At 44.2% G+C, this 22,158-nt stretch overlaps 1 protein-coding gene across 1 annotated transcript in view; it reads right to left on the reverse strand.

Annotated features, from left to right (window-relative positions):
- Nucleotides 1–22,158, reverse strand: part of Galnt17 (polypeptide N-acetylgalactosaminyltransferase 17) — a gene marked incomplete in the record, with an annotated part of 518,181 nt that overhangs the window by 228,850 nt on the left and 267,173 nt on the right. The window contains 1 exon segment of the mRNA XM_008851109.3: nt 14,882–15,048. Coding sequence (XP_008849331.1) covers nt 14,882–15,048 — 167 coding nt within the window.

The raw sequence follows: 22,158 nt of genomic DNA on the forward strand, positions 1-22,158 counted from the left end.
CATCTTTGGATACATCTGTGGTGATCCCAGAAATGAGTAACTGAGGAGGAACACCCATCCTAAATGGGGGGGGGGGGGTCACTTCCTCTGAAGGTGTTATGTAGCAATTTCCTCGAAGAGAATGGGAGAGGCTCCTGAGACTCAGGAGGGAAACAAACTTCACATGTCTGGGAAAGCTGAAATATGAAAGATTCACGCGGGTCCCAAGGTTATAGAAGCTGTAAACAACCTCTAGGGGAGGAAACTCTGGCCAGTTGAGCAGCAGAAAGGAGAATTCCTGACCTGTGGAGCTGCCTGCAAGTCATACAGACAGCTCTTGGGATGCACCTTTGAGAACTGTCACACATACTGGGTGGGCTTTGGTGATGCAGCTGTCTTTGAGCCATCCCTGTTCCTGACAATAAACCTCACCCACACTCCTGTAAACTCACTGGTTTTGGTAGAATCATTACTTTGGTCAGTTCCCTGTCTGTGGTGAGTAGAAATGTGTGTTGTGTCTCTCTAGGAAAAGTTGCACAACAAATGGGCTGAATAAAAAGGTAAAAAGAGCAAACCAGCAGAGGGCTGGTATTCCACAGTCTCTGCTCAGATCTGAGCACAGCCCCATGCATCCACCTTCGGGCTGAGAGCCAGTCCAGTCTCCCTGCCTTCCCTACCATGATAGATGGCATCCTCCAACCTTGAGCTGAAATCAACCTGTCCTTCCTTGAGTTGGTTGCTCTCAGGCATTTCACCTCAGCAATTAGTAATAAAACCAATAATGAAAATTCTAAACATTCAAATTTAGGGAGAAAAAAGTGGGTGGTGAGGAAGACGGCTCCATGTGCCTGCCATGCAAGCTTGAAGACTCAGTTTGATTCTTAGAACCCATATCAAAAAGCCAGGCTTGGTGTCACATGTTTATAATTTCTGCTCTGGGGAGGCAATGCACACTTTAACCCCGGGCCTTGCTGGTCAGCCAGCTGAATGCACTGGGTGAGTTTCAGGCCAAGGAGAGACCCTGTCTCAAAAAACAAGGTGGACAGGTCCTGCAGAACAGCAGTTGGGCTTCTCCTCTGGCTTGCACAGGCATGTGTACATGTGTATGCACACCTGCACACAAAAATGCAACCTGCACACACACACACAGTGGGGGAGAAAGAGAGAGAGAGAGAGAGAGAGAGAGAGAGAGAGAGAGAGAGAGAGAGATTGGCAAGATGGACTGTTAGGTAAAGGTGTTTGCTGCCAAGCCTGATGACCCAAGATTGACCCCAAGGATCCCCATGTTGGAAGGAGAGAAATGACTCCAACAAGTTGCCCTCTTCCCTTTATACATGCACCATGGCATACACCCCTCCAAATACACACACAATAAACAAATTTAAAAACATTTATAAAGTGTATTTGTTCAAAAGAAAAGAATTTGGATTTGTAGGACCTGAAGTTGATATACCTTGAGAGGATCCTCTTTATGTAAAAAGAAGAAAGCTTTTATTTTTATAAATTTTACAAAAACAGGGCAGGAGATATGGCTCAGTGCTTAAGAGCATTTGCTGCTCTTGCAGAGGCTCCCAGTTCAACTGGTCCCAAGCATCCAAGTCGGATGACTCACAACTACCTGTACCTCCAGCTCCAGATTTGACGCCTTCCTCTGGTCTCTGTGCGTATTTCACTCACAAGTGTACACCCCCCCACATATAAATAAAAATGAATTTTTTCAAAAATATATGCATATATAAACACATAGCTAGGTTCCCTAGGCCTTGAAAGGTGTCCAGGCCACTGAGGGGCACAAAGCATAAGTCTTGTGACACAGGCTTCAGGTGGGCAGAGTCCCTTCCCTGCTGACAGTCACTGGTTTTCACACATTCCAACTACTCTGTTTGGCAGTACTGATAATGAAATATTTATACCCCAGAATTCCTAATGAAGCTGACTACAAATGCCAGGTAATCAGAAGCTCCAGTACTCACCATTCAGTGAGATTAGACCCCCTTTCATAATGTGATGGGGCGGTCTTGTGAACTTTAACAGGCCACAGTTCTTGATTTAATGTTTAAGTCTTTACTGGGAGCCAAGAGATGCTGTGACATTGCCCATTTTATTTCTTTCTATCATTTTGGCAACACTGTCTAGATAAGTGTATTACAATTGTCAGGTTATAGATGAGGAAATTGAGGCACAGAGAGAGTTTTTGTGACCCAATATCCAGCACTCGGGAGGCTGACACAAGATTGTGAATGTAAGTCCAGACTAGGCTGTACAATGAGACCTTGTTACAAAAATAAAATGTAAAAAGGACTGGGGATATGATTCATATATGGAATGCTCACCTAGAATTCCTAGTGAGGGGCTGGGAATATGGCTCAGTGGTAGAGCACCTGCCTAGAATCCCCCAGTAAGGAGCTCAGGTGTGTCCCAATGGTAGAGCACCTGCCTAGAATCCTCTAGTGAGGGGCTAGGGGCATGGCTCAGTGGTAGAATTCTTACCTAACATGTACAGGATCCCATTTCGATACCTAATTCTGCAGCAATAGCAATAAAAACCAAGTTTCCTAAAGAGAGTTGACTTAATCATATTAAGGCCCATGAATGGGATCAGTGTCCTCACAAAAGCCTCAAGGAGGCTAGTTGGTTCCTTCCACTCTGTAAAGACACAACGCTGGGACAGGCTTTCACCACACACCAAAATCTACTGGTGCTTTTACCTTGGACATCACAGATGTCAGAACTACAAGCACTCAGTTTTCCCTGTTGATTAATTACACAGATGTCCTGTCACAACTATTGCACAGGATCTAAGACACAGTAAGTAACTTCCTAGGCTTATAACATGTGTAAGGGATGTGTCTGCCCACCTCTGATTCCTGTGATGTTATGAAACCTAACATCCATTGCTCACTGGACTCTGTTGACACCTGGCATGGGCTTGTCTTGAGGACATGCTCTATCTGGTGTCTCTGCAGCTCCTTTGTATGTAGATAAATGACCAGTGTGCATAGTCTTACTCCTAACAAGGATATACATAGACCAAACGTGACAGGGCTCAAAGTACCCAGAAAAATGCAGCTCCTTTGTCCTAGTGACCTTTTTGTTATTGTGACAAAACACCAAGCAATAAGAAACTTAGGAGAGAAAGGGTTAATTTTAGTTCACAGTTCCAGGTCACAGTCCATCACTGTGGGGAAGCCAAGGCAGGAACTTGAAGCAGCTGATCACATCACATCCACAGTCAGGAGCAGAGAGAAGTGAGTGCATGCATGCTGCCTGCTTGCTAGACTGCTCCTCTCTTACACAGCCCAGGACCACATGACTAGGGAATGGTGCCACCCACAGTGGGCTGAGTCTTCCCATATCCATTAGCAATCAAGACAATCCCCACAGACATGCCCACAGGTCAACCTGATCTAACCAATCCTTCATTGAAACACTTCCCAGGCAATTCTAGGTTGTGTCAAGTTGACAGTTAAAGCTAACTATCACACAATTCTATTTTGAAGTTGTAGCTATCAGCATCAATTCTGGATGGTAAAGTGGATTAGGATCCTTGTCATGCATAGAATGCTGGCTCAGCAGTGCAGATCCAGGTTCAGGACTGGAGGTGGATATTGATTTTTCTAGGATGCCTTCCACTGAAAGCAGTCAAAGCTCTCTACACAGAGGCCCATGGGATTGATCAAGAAGGCTTCCCAGTGTGGAGTACCCAGGGAGCCTGTGTTTTTGGAGGTGACTATAGTAGTGACTTTTCTCATTTCTGTGACCAATTCCTTCACAAGAAGCAGCTCAAGTAAGAAAGGGTTTACTGTGGCTCTCACAGTTTAAGGATGCAGTCTATCATGGCAGGGAAGGCATGGCAGCGGGAGTGTGAGGCAGCTGCTCACATTGCACCCACAGTCAGGAAGCAGAGAGATGAATGCTGGTGCTCAGCTCACTTTCTCCTTTTTATTCAGTCCAGGACCCCAGCCCATGGGATGGTGCTGCCCACATTCAGGGTGGGTCTTACCTCCTTAGTTAAACCTCCTTGGACACACTCTCACAGACATATCCAGAAGTGTGTCTCCTGGGTGATTCTAAATCCAGTCTACTTGGCAATGAAGATTCACCATAAGAGCCTCCAAGGTCTGAAGAGGTCATATTGACACAAAAGACCTGTATCTTGTGACATTTCCACTGCCATGATGTGGGTGTTGTCTATCTCTAACATCTTGGGCTGGAAGCAGACCCAGAGTGAAGAAGCAAATGGGTAAAACTACAGGATGCAGGGCTTGGGGAATGGCTCAGTGAATAGAACATTTGTTTCTGTGCTGACATGAGAACTGGAGTTTGGATCCTTAAAACCCATGTAAAAATGAGGCAGGTGTGGTAGCCACCTGTAGACCCAGCATTCAGGAGGCAAAGACAGGGGATCCCTGGATCAGCAAGCCGGCTAGCTCAAATAGCTGGAGCTGGTTAGTAAGCTCTGGGTTCAATGAGAGATCCTGCCTTGACACAAAGAAGACACCTAGTGTCAACTCTGGGCCTCCATGTGCACACACAGACACACATGCGTGTATATACACATGTACCCCTACACATGGGAAGATGCATATATTCATATGCTCATGGTGCAAAAAAATGTGATGCCATAGCACAGCAAACAGCTTTCATGCATACTTTATTCTCTGAGCATCTCTCAGCTTTGGAGACTTAATGCACTTTACGACTATGAGAGGACCTGGAACAGGAGGAAAAAGAGATGCGAGAAACTTCAGGAAGAACAGGGGAGGCTTAACAGGGATGTTTTCATGTGTTTGAAAGCATTTTCAAGGTGAAGCTGTAGTGAGCTCAAAGGAAGGCCCAGAAAGAAAAAGACTGTAAAGAAGGAGAAGGGACAAGAGCCGCAGAATACCAAAGGATGAAGCTAAACACATCTCACCCAGTAATGCATTCTGAGAAGTGTCTGGGAAAGGAAAGCAACCAAGGCTTTCAACTCTGTTATCAAGATATTCCTTTGGGCTGGATAGATGACTCAGTGGTTAATAGCACTGGCGGGAAGGAGAGGACTGACTCCTGCAAGTTGTCCCCCGACCTCTACCTCTATACCTGTGTCATGGCACACATGCCCACACACACACATATGCACGCATATATATATATATGCAAATATAATATTTATACTTCTAAAAATATATACAAGGGTTAGAGAGCAGGCTTAGTGCTTAAGAGCACTGATTGCTCTTGAAGAGAACCCGGGTTCAGTTCCCAGCACCTACATGGCAGCTAAGTACCATCTGTAACTCCAGTTCTAGGGAATCCGATGCCCTCTTCTGACCTCCAAGGGCACCAGTCATGCATGTGGTGCACATGCATACATGCAGGCAAAACAATAATAAAAAATAAAAATAAATATTAATTTTTAAAAATGTAAAAGGTGTATTATGCCTGAGGAACAGCACCTGACATTGTTTTCTGACTTCCAGATGCACACATACCTACACACACACACACACACACACAAACACACACACAAACACACACACAGACAGGCAGACAAAAATCAAATCTGCAGGCAAACCCTAGCATTATGTGAATTTAAGCAGTAAAATTTGCCTGCAGGCTTTAGTGTGTTTTTCTTTCTTTACGTTCTTATTTACTGTGGTATTGATTCTGAATGTTTTGAAGCCAGCAAACCTCTTTCCTTGAAATAGCAGGAGTTGTGTCATTAAGGAACAAGATCAGATCATACGGGAAATGAAAAGCTCCTGAGACCATGGGCTATGTCTTGGTGACTGGCTGCTTCTTCTTCAAGTTTCCTTTCAATTCAGTGGGAAGCCAGTAATGGAAAAAGGAAAGCAAGTTATGTGACCAGTTCCCCTTCTCTGGCATTATGGGTTCTGGGTTCACAGCTCTGAACTTTCCAAGGTCAATGGTAAAAAGAGTCCTATTCCTATGCATAAGTGAAATGCTCACACAGGATTTCAGGAGATGTCCAGACTGAAGTGTTGTGTAACAGAAGATGAGAAGACTGTTCCATAAACAGCTTGCAGAAATGAACACATCTCTTCTACCCAAGAGAGACTATCAAAGTATGTAACAGGGATAGGGCAAAGCTCAACTAACAAAGTGCTTGCTGTAAAAGCATGTGGACCTGAAGGCAATCTGAAGAACGCATGCAAAAAAAAAAAATCCCAGTGGATGAACTTGCACTGAGGGACATCTGGGGTCACTAACTACATGAAAGTCCTTAACACAAATGACAGAATGTATGAACTCCAGTGGTGGGGCTATGGGAGGGTGCCAAAAGGGAAGGGGATATAAAGATGATTTTATGTATGAAATACACAAAAATTCAATAAAATTAAAAAAAAACAAGGTCCTAAGATTAATTCTCTGGACTTAAAAAAAACAAAACAACAAACAAACAAGTAACTAAATAGGATTTTATAGAACTACATGAACACACAGTGATTACATAGTAGTTGAGTGAAGAGGAGCTCCTTAAAATGTAATAATATAATTTGATTATATTGGTGGAATAGTGTTTTGTAACCACTATTCTACTGATGACGTTACCACTGAGGAAAACTAAGTGAGAGGGAGGAAGGACTTCCTGTATCGTTTTGACACTTTGTACTAGCGTCTATTTACTTCAAAATAAGATGTTTTTTTCTTACTGCTGTTTGCTCTTTTTTTTTAAAAAAAGATTTTATTATTTAAATTATGTGTGTGTGTGTGTGTGTGTGTGTGTGTGTGTGTGTGTGTGTACACACATGTGTTCAGTGGCTGGAGAGACCAGAAGAGGGCAATGGATCCCCTGGTGCTGGAGTTACAGGAGGTGGTGAGCTGTTCATTGTGGGTATTGGTAACTAAACTTTGGTCCTCTGTGAAATCGGCCAGTGGTCTTAACTTCTGAGCGATCCCTCCAGCCCCTTGTTATTTTTTTAAACCAGTTGGCATAGGAAATTTGGCTGGGGCTCTCATGCTCTCTCAGATGTAAATAAATGTATGGTCCTCAGCCTTTCCTTCATCACACAGCCTAAATAAGTACAAGGATGAACTACAAATGTGCCATCTAGCTGTGATGACAGACCCACAGAGCAGGCAATGTCACACTGCAGTTATCTGCTTGGGGGCAACAAGAATCATTTCCTATTAGAAAGGCACTTTCCAGACAGGGGGAAGGCAGATGATGTTGGTAGTGAGAGCGTCTGGCTAAACATGGAGTTGTGTGATAACAAGGGGTCTCCTGGCTCTGTCAATCAGAGCCTCACAGCACAGGGAGAATGTTATCTCACCCAAACACAAGACTTCTTCTATCTCTGCAATTATAAACCCAGAAGAAAAGTGAACAATACGAAGTGGATGCTTTTCCAAAATCCTTTCTAGAAGACCACAGGGTAAAACCTTCCACACAAGAAATTAATTATAAAAAGTTTTCTAACCTGAGCCATATTGCTTTCAACCTTCGAACACAATTGACCAAGAAAGGACATTGGTCAGGTGTGCTCATTCTAAAGAGAAATATCAGTGACAAGTTATACAACTGTCCTGATCACCTCAGAAACCCACACGGTGATGCCCAGAGACAACTGGTGTGTTGGTCAGCTTTCTGTAACTATAATTCATAACTAAGATAATCTACTTATAAAAACAAAAGGCTTATATTAGTTAACAATTTTGTAGGCTTCAGTTCATGATCCAGTATCTAATCAACTCTATAAAAAATGTGGTATGAACGAGTCATGATGGTTCACATCTATGAATCTAAGCACTGGGGAGATTGAGGCAGAGGGGTCACGAGTTCTGGGCCAGCCTGAGCTATACAGTGAGTGCTGTGTCAAAAACAACAACAAAAATGCTTGGGGATGTAGGTAAGAGGTAGAACACGTGTGTACAATTGCCCAGCTAGGAAATGGAGATATAGCTCAGCAGCAGAGTACCTGCTTAGAATCCCCAGTGAGGGGCTGAAGGAGTGGCTCAGTGGTAAGGTACCTGCCTAGAATCCCCCAGTGAGGGGCTGAAGGGGTGGTTCATCATGATCCTAAGCTTTACTTCCAGCTCCATAGAAACAAAACAAAAACAAATTAAAATTGTGACAAAACAGAAAATGTTAACATATTAGCAATTTTTATGTACACAATGCCATAATGCACAGGTTTGTTAATGTGCAACCCTCACAATCCTCTTTCCCCAGAACCTTATTCACTTTCTCAAATTGAACTCTGGTTCTCATTAAGCAATAGATCTCCACGCCCTCCCCTCACACCTGGGTGTGCAAGTGCCACTGGAGTGCTCACTGTGAGCTGAAAAGGAGGCTCAGCAGACACCCTGGACATTCATCCAGACGATCCTCCACAGCCATGCCCACAGGTCAATCTAAACTGGGAAATCCCTCAGTTGTGGGTCCCTTATCAGGTGACTCTAGGTTGTGTTGACAGTTAAAGCTAATAGGACCAGTGAAAACTAATACCTGCAAGGTGTCCTCTGTCTTCCCACATACATGCCATTATGTGTTCACCATCTACATACACATAGGTAAATAAATATAATTTTAACAATTAAAAATCAGCACTGTAGTAAATCAAACACTGTAGCAATGGAAAGACCAACATCCCCCCCTCAGCTTGTATCTGATTTGGGGTTACCATCTTTATTCCGTTACTCCCTGAGACCAGTTGGACCAGGACACAGCACAAGATGGACCAGCCTGACCTCCTTAGAATGATGTCTATAAACATTATTATAATAAAAAAGAAACAAATTATGTTTTACATCAGGGAAGAAGTAAAAAGACAGATTATTAACTTCTTTGCATTAATGGATCTTAACAGTAAAGTCTCCATTTAAAAGGAGGAAGGCGCAAACAAATCCTCCTCTGATGTCTCTGCAGTGTCTGTTTTTCCAATTATGTTTGCTTTTTCATATGTTCACATTTTCCTTCAAAGAATATTCATTACTTTTAAGATCTAAAAACAAAATTATTAGGCTAGAAAAAGAATGTTTTAATCAAACTTGAAACAGAAGGTAAGTGAGATTAGTAATATGAATGTTCAAAAATATATTAGGGGTGAAAAAATATGCTTTTAAGATAAAGATGGTGAGAATTACTGCTAACCAGGAAGGCACACACAGCAAATCTATAGCTACAGGAAAACCTAACGAGAAGATGCAGACATCAAACACTATTAAGAATCCATGAAGAAGCAGTCACGGTAGGAGATGTTAAAACACCATTATCACAGAGACTTAAGAAAATAAACCCAAGTCTATCCAAATGTACAAAATTGATATCTGGCAAGAATTCAATTCTGTGATTATAGTGTGTGGGATCTTTTCAAGTAGATATGAGATATTTACAAAACTTGTTAATAGTAGATTCAAATAATATCTCAAGAAAACAAGAACAACAGAAAAGCACTCAATTATTCTACTGAAAGGGAATGTATTTTTCTAGAGGCTGGGGAAAATCTTGAGACTAGAGCCAGGGAATCAGGAGGAAGTAGTATTAATATAGTCAACTCTGGTCCCCTAGATCATCGAAGGCAAGAAAAAGGAGGAACAGGACTTAGAGACCTTAAGATTTGACTGAACCAAACACTTCCCTCCTTATTTTCCTCTCCACTTACCATCTTTTCCTTTAAGGACTTATTTATTAATTATATCTATGTATGTGTGTCTGTGTGTGAGTATATGCATTTGTGAGTGCAGAGCCCACAGAAGCCAGAAGAGGGCATCAGATCTCCTAGAGCTGGAGTTATAATGATTATGAGCCACCTGCTGTGGGTACTAGTAACTGAGCAATAAGTGCTCTTTCTTGACCGTTGAGCTTCCTTTTCCCCCTTTTAAGATTCAGTCAAGTTTATCTAGATTTGATGTACCAACCAAAGAGGTGGTACCTTCAGAACCAGGCTCAAGGCTTGGCTGGTTCGTGTAGGTTCTAAGGTGTAGTCTCCACACCCTCTTTAACACCACTGCCAGGGAGACTGTGAACCATGCAACTTTACAACCCAACCCTGAGCCTGTTAAAGCAGAACTTCCTTGAGCACAGGGATCCAGAAGTTTCCATTGCTAAAGCATTTAATGTGACAAAGGTACATAAACCAGACCCACCTGTCTCCCGAGTTCCACCATGTTAATTCTTGCAAGAAAACATCTGCTGGTATTATTAGCTCTATTACTGAAACTCACTTGTAGTGCAGGCTTAGTTTAAGGGTGACCCTACACTGTCTCCTGGAGCTCCACCCCTGGGATTCAACTTCTCTTGCCCACAACAGCCATGTTTGCAGATCTCTTCAGCATTCTTACATTCTGTGCTAGTTAGCTTTAAATGTCAACTTGATGCAACCTAGAATTACCTGGGAAAAGAGTCTGAATGAGGGATTATCCAGAGCAGGCTGGCCTATGGGCATGCCTGTGGGGGATTGTCTTGAGTGTTAATTGACATGGGAAGACCCAGTTTGAATGTAGACAGCACCATTTCATGGTGTGGACCCTGAATAGTGTAAGAGTGAAGAAAGCTTGCGGGGGGGGTGTAGAGGGAGAGAGAGAGAGAGAGAGAGAGAATGAATTCATTTCTCCCTGACATTGACTGTGGATGTGGTGTGGCCAGCAGTCTGTCTCTGTAGATCTAAATAAGCCCTTTCCTCCCCTATGTTGTATTTTGTCCAGGTGTTTTACCACAGCAGCAGAAATTAAAGGAGAACACAGCCCACACCCCACTGGTGTTCTGCTTACCTCCCAAATGAACTACTTGCATTCAAATCTTTGTTTCCAGTCTGCTTCTTGGGGAGAACCTAAGCTAAGCCACCTGAAAAAACTACCAAGTGCTTGACCTGTACCAGAGAACTTTGCTGTCTCCTATGGAACTGAAGTTCTGGCTCAGGCTGTCTTGTCTTCCTAATCATCTCCTTTAGATGGGCTTATAGGGAAGTGGGGGGGTCATCTCTGCTCTCTGGGTCTTCTAATGCTTCTGTGCAACATTTGCAGTCAGTTCAATAAGGGCCTCTGCCCCGCCTACCCCAGCTCTACCAGGCTCCCTTCCTTGCCAGGTGTCCTAGTTTCCTTTCTGTGGCAAAATACCATGACCAAGACAACCTAAGGAAGAAAGGGTTTATTTCAGGTGACAATGGCAGGTTACAGTCCACCATCGTGAGGAAGTCAAGGCAGGTACTTGAAGCAGCTAATTGCATTACAGTCAGTAACACAGAGAATGTATGCATGCATGCTCGTACTCAGCTCACCTTCCCCACTCTTACACAGTCCAGGCCTAGGGAATTGTGCTTTCAACATCAATAAAGCCAATCAAGATACCCCCCCCACAGACAAACCTGATCTAGACAATCCCTCACTGAGACTCTCTTCCCAGGTGATTCTAGATTGTGTCGAGTTGACAATTAAAATTAATCATCACATGGGGTGAGAGTCATTGAGGGCCACCAACCATCTGTAAACTCAAGCCCCTACCCTGCATGAAACCCAGTTAGGTAAGATTAGACAGTATAGCACGCTAATAATTTCTTTAGTGGCAGCGCAGTGCTTATGTCATACATAGCAAGAATCATGTTAGGACACAGGACAAGTAAGACGACATTAGCTACCTAATGCATGAAGTGTCAGAAGCAGAGGTTCAACAAACTCAGAAAGTTCTGCCGAAGCCAGAGGTCTACAACAGGTGTTACAAAGGAGGATGCAGCAAAGAGGTTCATGAATCAAACCAGAGAGAGACTTTGCTAAAAGATTCTGAGACTGGAACTGGAAGAATCTCTCCCTTCCAAGGTCAACATCAGGCTTAAAAGAAACTATAGCTTAAAAAATGGTACAAGATAAAGGAGAATAGGTTGGGGACATGGCTCCGTTGGCAGAGTGCTTGCCTAACATGCATGAAACCTTGGCCTCCATCCTCAGTACTGCACAAACCATTTATGGTAGCAAAAGCCTGCAATCCCAATACTTGAGAGGTACAGGCAGGAAGATGGGGAGTTCAAGGTCATCTTCAGCTACATACAAAGTTTTGAGGCCAGCCTGAGCTACATGAGACTCTAACTCCCACCCCCCTCAAAAAAAAAATAAAGAAAAAAGGAGAAAAATAAGGGTATTAAAAACCATGCAGTGACCAATTTTTATATACCAGAGGCCCCAAAGAGGACAGATTCCAGAACCCAGAGCCCTGATCACCACACCTTGAGAATAATTAGCAGTTCAGAATACAGGTGGGAACCTCAGCCTCTGAGATGATCTGGACCTGAGCTCCTGAAGATGATCAGGCTATGACCTAGACCCAAGTGAGCTCATGTTCTTCCCAGCCTGAGAGCCCCTTGTGGGGTAATCCTTCTACTCAGCCTGTTGAGAACAAGAGTTAATCTATTCAAAATCCTATGGCTGCTTGGAAGATAAGCCACCTTGGCCTTCAGGCAGGCTAATCCAATGGTTGTCATGGCTGTCCTGAGCTTGAGGGAGCATCTCCCTGCAGTGAGTACAGGGAATTTTGTACACTTTATGAGCTGATAGAAGAGCAGGATTCTGGGACTGGGGAGACAGCTCAGTGGTTAAGAGCACTGGTTGTTCTTGAGGAGGACCTGGGTTTGGTTCCCAGTACCACATGGCAGCTAATGACCATCTGTAACTCCAGTTTCAGGGGAATCCTACTCCCTCTTCTGACCTCCATGGTCATTGCACAACATGGGTGCACTTACATACATGCAGGTAATATACTCATATACATAAAATAAAAATAAATAATTTCTATTTTTTAAAAAGTGAAATTCTCAGGGCCTACCACTGCCACACCAGTCTAATGCACTTTGTTGGTCTCTCAGGACCTCTTAAGTGTTTTGCAATGACCATCCAATATTTTCTTGCTTTCTAATTTTATTTAAATATTTTTTGCATTGTGTGTATGTGTCTATGTGTGTATGTGCATGTGTGAGTGTGGAGGTCAGAAGCTGGAGTTACAGGAAGTTGTGAGTACCTCAAGTGGGTACTGGGAACTGAACATCTGTCCTTTACAAGAGCAGTACACGCTCTTAATCATTGAGCCATCTCTCCAGGCCCTTACATTCTATTTCAACTGACCCATTGCCTCTAAGAGTGCTGAAATCCAAACACCTACCAAAACTGATTTTCAGCCACCATCATTTTGGGTCCAGTGACCCAAAGGGGGAATTCTAATATAAAATGTGTTCCTAACATAAGACAGTGTTATGTGTTTATGTGTGTATATGTGTGTGCATGTTTATGTATGTGTATATGCTCATGTGTGTGGAGACTAGAAGTCTATATCAAGTGTCTTCCTCAATCATTCTCTACCTTTATATTTGAATTAGGGTCTCTCACTGAACCTGGGGTATGCCGATTCAGCTAGACTGGCTGACCAGTGAGCTCAGGGATCAAGCTGTCTCTGCCTCCTCAGCACTGGAGTTATAGGTGCTCACCATGGTGCCCAGCTTTTTAAGCGGGTTCTGGAGATTAAACTCCTGCTTTCATGATTGGTACTCTGTTGACTGGGCCATCTCCCCAGCTCCAAGGACAATTGCTTTATTTTTTTTGACAGGTTCTCCTGTAGCCTCAGCCCACCTGGAACTTACTATGTAGACGAGTTTGGCCTGGATCTCACAAAGATCTGCCTGCCTCTGCCTCCTCCTGAGTGCTGGCATTAAAGGTGTGTGCCACCGCACCCAGAATTAACTTCTTTACTTAAATCTTGGAAAAGACAGTAGAGACAGCAGTAAAAGACAGGGAAAGGAAGGATTCAGCCCTTCCTCTTTATGTTCTTTAGGTGATATGAATAAAAGGCAATTAATCTAGATTCAAACCCACTAATTTACTCTTGTTGTATGGTTTTTTTTTTTTTTTTCCAATAGAGTCTCATTATGTAGCCTGGACTGGCACAGAAGTTGTTGCATAACCCAGGCTGACTCTGAACTCATGATCCTCCTGTCTTAGCCTCCTGAGTGCTGGGGTTACAAGGTGTGTGGTACCAGTAATTTTACTTTTTGAAATTTATTTATTTTTATTGTGTGTATGCATGTGTGTGTGTGTGTGTGTGTGTGTGTGTGTGTGTGTGTGTGCCTGTGGAGGCCACAGGCAGCCCATAATGTCATTTCTCAGGCATGAGACAGAATGTCTCCTTGGCCTGAAGCTCACCAATTAGGCTAGGCTGCCTGGCCATAGAGCCCTAGGATCCTCCTACCTCTGCCTCCCTGGTGCTGGGGTTATAAGCTCCCAATACTAACTCACACCTGGCTTTTTTCACATGGGCTCTGGGGGATTGAACTCAGGTCCTCATGATTGTGTGACACGCATTTTTACCTACTGAGCCTATCCTGGTTTCACTTTTGTTGCTGTGATAAAAACGCCCTGATCATAAGCAACTTGGGGGAGGAAAGGGTTTATTTGGCTTCTACTTCCAGGTCACAGTCCACCACTGAAGGAAGTCCGTGTGGGAACTCAGATAGCTCCTCACATCACACCCACAGTCAAGGGCAGAAAGAGACGGATGGAACCTCACTTGCTTTCTCTCAGCTCTATTTCTCTTGTACACAGTACCCCCCCCCACACACCATCTAGGGAATGGTACCTCCCTCAGTGGGCTGGGTCTTCCCACACCAATTAGCAATCAAGAAAATCCCCCACAGACATGCCCACAGATCAATCTGATCTAGATAAGGTTGTGTCAAGCTGAAAATTAAAAACAAACAATAACAGCAGCAACAACAACATAAAAAAAAAAACACCAAAAAAACTAACCAGCACAGAGCTCTGGAGAATTTAGACATTAATGAACCAATGTCTACTGGGACCTCCTCCTTTCAAACCCCTCCCTTTGCCTGACATATTCTAAGGAGCAAAAGCCATGGACACAGGGCTCTCTTGGGAGCAGAAGTGACATTTTCATCTGAGGCCTATGGGCCATCCACCCCCATACCTTCATCACTGTTGTCATCCACCAGGATGATTTCCTTCAGCAAGTGTGTGGGTGTGTGATTGACAGCACTGTGTACTGACCGCAGGATCACTGACAGGGCCTCATTCACAAAGATGAAGATGATGGAGATTTGCGGCAGCTCCTTAGAGTATTTGAGTTCCTTACACCTGGGGAAGGGAGAACGAGAAGGTTGTCAGAGGGAGCAAGAAGGCACAGGAGAGGTTGGAGAGATGGATCAGTGGTTAAGAGCACTTGCTGTTCTTATAGAAGGTCCCAGTTTGTTCCCAGCACCTACACTGGGTGGCTCACAACCACCTGTAACTCCAGTTCCAGGGAAGCCATGTTCTGGCTTCCAGGGGGCACCTGTACACATGTGATGTAGTTATATACACTCCCACACATGCACACACATACATATAAAATAAGTACATATCTTTAAAAAGAAGATAGATATGCAATAATAGAGATGCACACTATGACAACATTATATATGAAATACATAGCTAACCTTGAATGATTTTAGCTAACTGATCTCTTGGCTTCCTTCTCTCTCTTCCCTCTCTTTCCTCTCTCTCTCTCAGCTTTTATTTGAAACAAGATCTTATGTAGCACAGGCTGGCCTCAAATATCAATAGCGAAAGATGAGGATTCCTCTTGCCTCTTCCTCCCAAGTGCTACAATTGCAGGCATGCACCACCATGGTTGGTTTATGTAGTGATAGGGATGGAATCCAGGGCTTCATGCATGCTAGAAAACTCTCTACCAACTGTGCTACACCCCAAGTGCTCTCTTGACCTCTTTTGGGCTAAGAACTGTGAATTAAACCTAAGGAAGAACACATTTGTGCTGGATAGATTCAATTGTCTACTTGACTCACCTGGATAAAAGGAACCAGAACTGAAGAATTTCCTCCATTGGATTGACCTGTGGCCATCTGCATGTGTGTGTGTGGGGAGGGGGGGTTCTTGAGTGTGGAGTGATGTGGGAGAGCCAGTCTACTGTGCCACCCCTGGGCAGGTGGTCCTAGTTTGTATAAGAAAGAAGGCTGGGCAAGGACCTGAGGAGCAAGCCAGTAAGAAGTGTTCCTTCATGATCTGTCCTCCAGTTCCTGCCTTGGTTTCCCTTGATGATGGACTGAGAGCTATGAGCCAAATAAATCCCTTCCTCCCCAAATTGGTTTGGTCAGTGTTTTGTTACAACAGTAGAAAGCAAACTAGAATAGAAGTTGGTACCAGGATCATGGGGTATTGCTGTTACAGATCTGACCATATTGTTTGGGGGAGGATTGTGGAAGTATTTGGATCTTTGGGCTGGAAAAGCCACTGAGTGCTCAGAACTTAGTAAGTTGTTACTGTGGAGCTTGAAACAGTTATGCTGAAGAGAACTGTGAATGATGGAGGCCTGGCTTGCAACATTTCAAGAGAAGCAAAGACTATCAGAGCTGTTTGTGTGATATTTTAAATTGAGAATCTGTTTTCTGGCCAGCTGGGGCTGAAGAATCAGCTGTGATTAACAAGAGACCAGCATCATTGAGGTGAAATCTTCTGGAAAGTAATTTCCTCATGGTCACACAGAATCTGTGGTCCAGAGGGGCCTTGTGGCTCCATCTCAACCTGGAAGAAGGACTTAGTAATGTGTAAGAGTCTCCTACATGGTACTAGTTTTGAAGGCAGGCATGAGTCCTGGAGAGAATTTGAGGCTTGATACCCTGAGAAGCCAGAAGAGGCCATTAGTGAAGGCGTAGCCTGAGTTGCAATGGAGACACCAGTATATTGGAGATGCCAGCACCATGGAATGACCACCATGGACAGTGGCAGGTATGCAGTGGAGCCAGCCTGAATCAATGAGACAAGCTGAGTGTGCTGTGGATGGCAGAGCCAGAGAAGTGGAGCTGTCCAAGTCCTTTGGAGCCCAGAACATTGTGAGAGATTCCCAGATGTCCAACACCAAGCTACATTGCAGGAGTTTGATTTTATTTAAGTGTGCCCAGTTTTTTCCCTTTTGAAACGAGACAGTATGTAGCTTATTTTGGATTTTACAGGAGCCTACAGTTGAGATACTTGGAATATTTTAAAGAGACAATGCATTTTTAAAGTGTTTGAATTTTTAACTATGGGCTTTTAATGTTGTAGTATTTTTTGTGTTGTAATATTAAATGTTAATATGAGATCTTGGGGATAAGAAATGGAAATGTGATTTAAAAGTGATGTGCTTGTGTGTCAAGTTGACAAGGGGTCCATTGTCTGGATAGCTTTAGTTGTCAACTTGACACACCTGGGCTGAGGGAACCTCAACTGAGGAATTTCCTCCATTGGGCTGGCCTGTGGCCATGTCTGTGAGGCATTTTCTTGATTGTTGAGCAATGTGGGAGGGTCCAGCCCACTGCGGGTGGTGCTACCCTTGGGCAGGTAGTCCTGGGTTGTATAAGAAAGCAGGCCAAGCACGGGCCAGAGGAGCAAGCCAGTAAGCAGCATTCCTCTATGGTCTGTGTTCCAGATTCCTGTCCTGAGTTCCTGCCTTGACTTCCCTTGATGATGAACTGTGAACTTTCAACCAAATACTTTCTTTCCTAAGTTGGTTTAGTCAGTGTTTTAACCACAATAATAGAGATGCAAACTAGGACAACATTAAAGGATTCAGCTTACCTCACAAAATTTACCACACAAAGGAAAGAGAAAACACCAGTCTTAAGCACACATCCACCTGAATCCACCTGTATCACCTCCACACTCCCATGGTATTATGGTTTGAATCAGAAATGTCCCTCAGTTCCATGTCATGAAAGGTAGATTTAAAAACAAACCTATAGCTGGATAGATAACACAGTTGATTGAGTGCTTGCTGTGAAAACACAAGGACCTGAGTTCCATCTCCATATGTAACCCACATACAAAAACTCAGGTGTGGTGGTGCATGCTTGTGATTGCAATCCCAGTGCTGGGAAGGCAGAGACAGGTGAATCCCTGGGACTCTCTGTCCAGCCTGTCTAGTCTACCTGGTGAGTTTCAGGTTAGTGGCAGACCCTGTTTCAAATAAACAAGGTGGGGACTGGGGAGATGCCTCAGTGGTCAAAGCACTTGCTGTGCAAGTAAGAGGACCAGAATTCAGACCCCTAGAGGCCCACATAAATGAAGACAGGAGATCCCCAGAGCAAGCTGGCTAGTGAGACTAGCCATATTGGTGAGCTCTGAGTTTGATTGAGAGACCCTCACTCAATGGATAAGGCGGAAAAGGGATGGAGGATGATCCCTGACATCAACCTCGGCCCTCCACATGCACACACACATATACACATGTACATGTACACCCATGCACATGTGAGACTACACACAAAAGAATGCATACACACATGCACATCACACAGAAAGGAAAAAGAAATAATTAAATAAAATAAACAAGGTGGACAGCACTTGAGAAATGACAGCTGAGGCTGTTGTCCTTTGGCCTCTACTTGCACACATGCCTACACACACACACACACACACACACGAAAAGAATACAACTGTATGAGATTGTAGGGTTCATAGAAGGAAAGCCTGAGGGACCTAAACAAAGGAAACCAGATGAAGGGACAGAGTGGGAGGGATGCAGTGCTGAGGACAGAGCGAGAGATGCAGCTGTTTTTGATGTTGAGCAGCTTGGGCTGTGACGGGCCATATTAATCACGCAAGCAATTTTAAGAAGAAAATAAAGTTCTGTTACGATATACATCCATGCCTTCTGAGGAGACTGTCTGGGGATTCATGGATCACACAGCCCCATTTTTGCTATGTTCCTGTAAATTCAAGCCTGGTGGAAGCTGGGAAGATTAGAGTGACAGTGGATGAGTTTCTGAGCATTGGTGGGAGTCATCTCATTGACTGGGTGGTGATCTGAGGAATGAGGGCACACCATCACGTCCCTCAGGGCCGGTCCAGCATTCTCAGCCTGGGAGTCTGGCAGCTGCTCCATCTCAGTCTGTTATTCTCTATCCTGAAAGCAGAGCATACTCAGTTCATGCCTAGCTACTCCGAACACTCACTCCTTGGGCTACCTTCTTTGGTTCTATTTTATTTTACTTTAATTTTTGAGATAGGGTCTCATGTAGCTCAGACTGGCACTGTATAACCAAGGATGACCTTGAACTTCTGATCCTCCTGCCTCCACCTCCCAAGTGCTAAAATTACAGACATGCACCACCATGCACAGTTTATGCCATGCTAGGGATGGAACCCAGGGCCTTGTGCATGCTGGGCAAGCACTCTACCAACTGAGCCACATTCCCAGTGCTGGCCATTAGTTTTTTAAATTAACTTTTTTAAATTTTATGTACATACACGAGTGTTTTGCGTGCACATATGTAAGTGCACCACACACATGTAATGCCTGCAGAGGACAAAAGATGGTATAAGATCTGCTGGAACTGGAGTTATACAAGGTTGTTAGCTGCCATGTGGGTGCTGGGAACTGAACCTTGGTCCTCTGGAAGAGCAGCGAATGCTCTTAACCACTGTGTCATCTCTCCACCTCTGCTGCTCTGCTATTTTAACACCCTCTGACCCTTGCAGCCAAGCAATAAAGCTAGAGTGCTCTGTGTCCACACTGCTTCTCTACCCACAATGGGGTCCAGTTGTGCTCAGGAGGGTTTTCGATGGCTGTTAACTTGATGGGACCTGGAACTAAGAGACGCACCTCTAGGCAGGTCTGTGAGGTCATTTCCAGGAAGAGTACACAGGGCTCAGAACCCTCCCCCAGAGTATACAGCACTTTTCATAGAAGCCCTCATAGAGAAGTCTGATGGACAAGTCTTGCTGCCTGCTTGGCTGTCTTCACTCCTTGCGAGCGAATACATCTACCCCTGCTGCTGCCTTTGCCATCCTTTGCTGCCATCAGAATCTAGCTCAGCCTTCCAAGGTGGATTGAAGACCACCAGCTCTCTGGGGACCCTCCAGGCCTTTGGCACTAGATTGGGCTTGTTGAGGCATGCATCCTTGTGGACTGAACAGCTACTATGTTCTTAACCTCTCCAGTGTGCAGACAGCCATTGTTGAACTACCCAGCCCTGACGGTGTAAGCCAATATGATAAATCCCACTTCATAAGATACACTCATTCTATCAATTCTGGTCCCCTAGAGAGCCTTGACTAAATATAGAGCCATAATGCAAGACTCCCCTAGTAAAGTGGAATATAAGAGCCATTGGGGGATAGTGGCCTCAGTCTTGCCCATTTATAGGTCCAAGTGAACAACAATAAACCCACATCCTTGGAGATTTCAGAGGTGAGAAGTGTTTCTCCATAGACATGTCACTCTGGCACAGAACTCTCATCATGTCTATACACCTCAACTTGGCCATCTGAAAAACTGTTACAATGATCCACACTGACCCTGGCTCCGAGCTTCTTGCAAGATCCAGCAATACAGAACCTTCTAGAACCTTCTAATGAAAAGATCCAATTAGCCTGGTTGGCATTTTTATTCCCTATTCTGGCTTCTCTGTTCCCTTCAACATACCTTAGATAACCACAGGCCCAGGTCAAGAACTTTCCCCCACATAGATGCCTATCCCCTTCCCCTGCCCCTCCCCAGAACCCACAGGCTCTTCTGTGTTAAATACTCACCAGGTTTGGCACATTCGCTTGACCACAGACAACAGGCACACAGTAGTTATTATTATGAGAATCAGCCTTATGCTTGCTGGTCTTTAAGTTCTAGAAAGGTAGGCACCACTTGTTTAAAAAGTCTAAGACAGCTGGGCAGGTGCATAACTTTAATCCCAGCACTCAGGAGATAGAGGCAGATGGATCTCTGTGAGATTAAGGTCAGCCTGGTCTACATAGGGAGTTCCTCGCCAGCCAGGGACAGAAAGACCCTGTCTCAAATACTCTAAGATATATGTAAGCACATGTGCATGCATACACTGTAAGTACACGTGCACACACACACACACACACCGAGTGGAGGTTTCGTTTTTTTTTTTTAATTCACAAAGAAATGATGTCACTGCGTCACTGGCAGAAAAATGGAATGAACTGGAGATCATCACATAGGTGAGATAACCAGAGTCAGAGAGACAAATGTTGTAGCTGGAGAGATAGTTCAGCAGTTAAGAGCACGGGCTGCTCTTCCAGAGGACCAAAGTTCAGTTCCCAGAACCCACATCCAGCAGCTCACAACCACCTATAACTCCAACTCCAGGGGAACCGATGCCCTGCTCCGGTCTCTGTGGGCATTGTATTCATGTGCACATACCCACACACAGACACATGTAGAGATGCATTAATAGTACATCTTTTTAAAAATTAAAATAAAATTACACACACATATGATATGAAAGTAGAAGAGGACTTTCTGTGGAGAGGAAGGGACCAGAAGGATGAGGAGGGGGTCAAGAGAGGATCATGGGACTGACTTTGATAAAAGCCCACTATATAAATTTATGAAAAGGTTCTAAGGAAACCCATCATTTTGTAGAATGAATACATGCTAATAAAAAATAAAAACTAAAACAAACCTCTCTGCCTGGCTTGCAGAAGCCTGATCTATGGCAGATGCTAATAATAAACTTGATGAGTGGAAAGACAGATGACAGAAGTTCTAGCCATGTTCATGAGTCAGTCCAGGCACTGATGGATACATATGTCATTTCTAATCCATAGGGTAGAACATGACTTAGGGATGAAGTGTGGAGAGCAGAGGGAGAGTACTCACAGGCCCCTGGACTGGAGTACACAGAACAGATGAAAGATGCAGCCCTTGGGAGATGAGGCTGAGCTACACTGTGGGGTGATGGTCCCCGCTCCCCCCCCCCCAGTGGTGAGTCTAAGCTTCCTGAAATCTGAAGTATAAATGCTGCAAATGGATGCTGGAATGTAAGAGGTCTCCATCCCTTTGTTCTTGCAGAATTGAGGGGTTGGAGGCGGAAGGTTCTCCAGGCCGTGGTTGTGAGCATGGGGATCTCTGAGTAGCACAATAATGGCCAGCACAGGGCAGGTAACTGGAATAGGCAGCTCAGAGCTGCCCCTCCTCCCAAGTCTTTCTCTGTCTCTCTGTCTCATCTCTTTGATCTCTCCCCCCTCCCTTTCTTTCTCTCCATTCCTCATATTTTCAAACCTCTCTTGTCATCCTTCTTCTTTCCCTCCTCTATCTTTCTGTCTCTCTCTCCATTTCTCATCTCTCCTGTCATCACTCTATCTTTCTCATCTCTTTGTTTCTCCATCTCTCTCTCTCCATTTCTTCAACTCTCTCTTTGTCTTCTCTGTTGCTGTCTCTCTCTCCATCTTCTCTGTCACTCTCTC

This window comes from Nannospalax galili, unplaced genomic scaffold, assembly GCF_000622305.1.
Source record: "Nannospalax galili isolate Female #2095 unplaced genomic scaffold, S.galili_v1.0 scaffold444, whole genome shotgun sequence".
Classification (NCBI taxonomy): Eukaryota; Metazoa; Chordata; class Mammalia; order Rodentia; family Spalacidae; genus Nannospalax; species Nannospalax galili.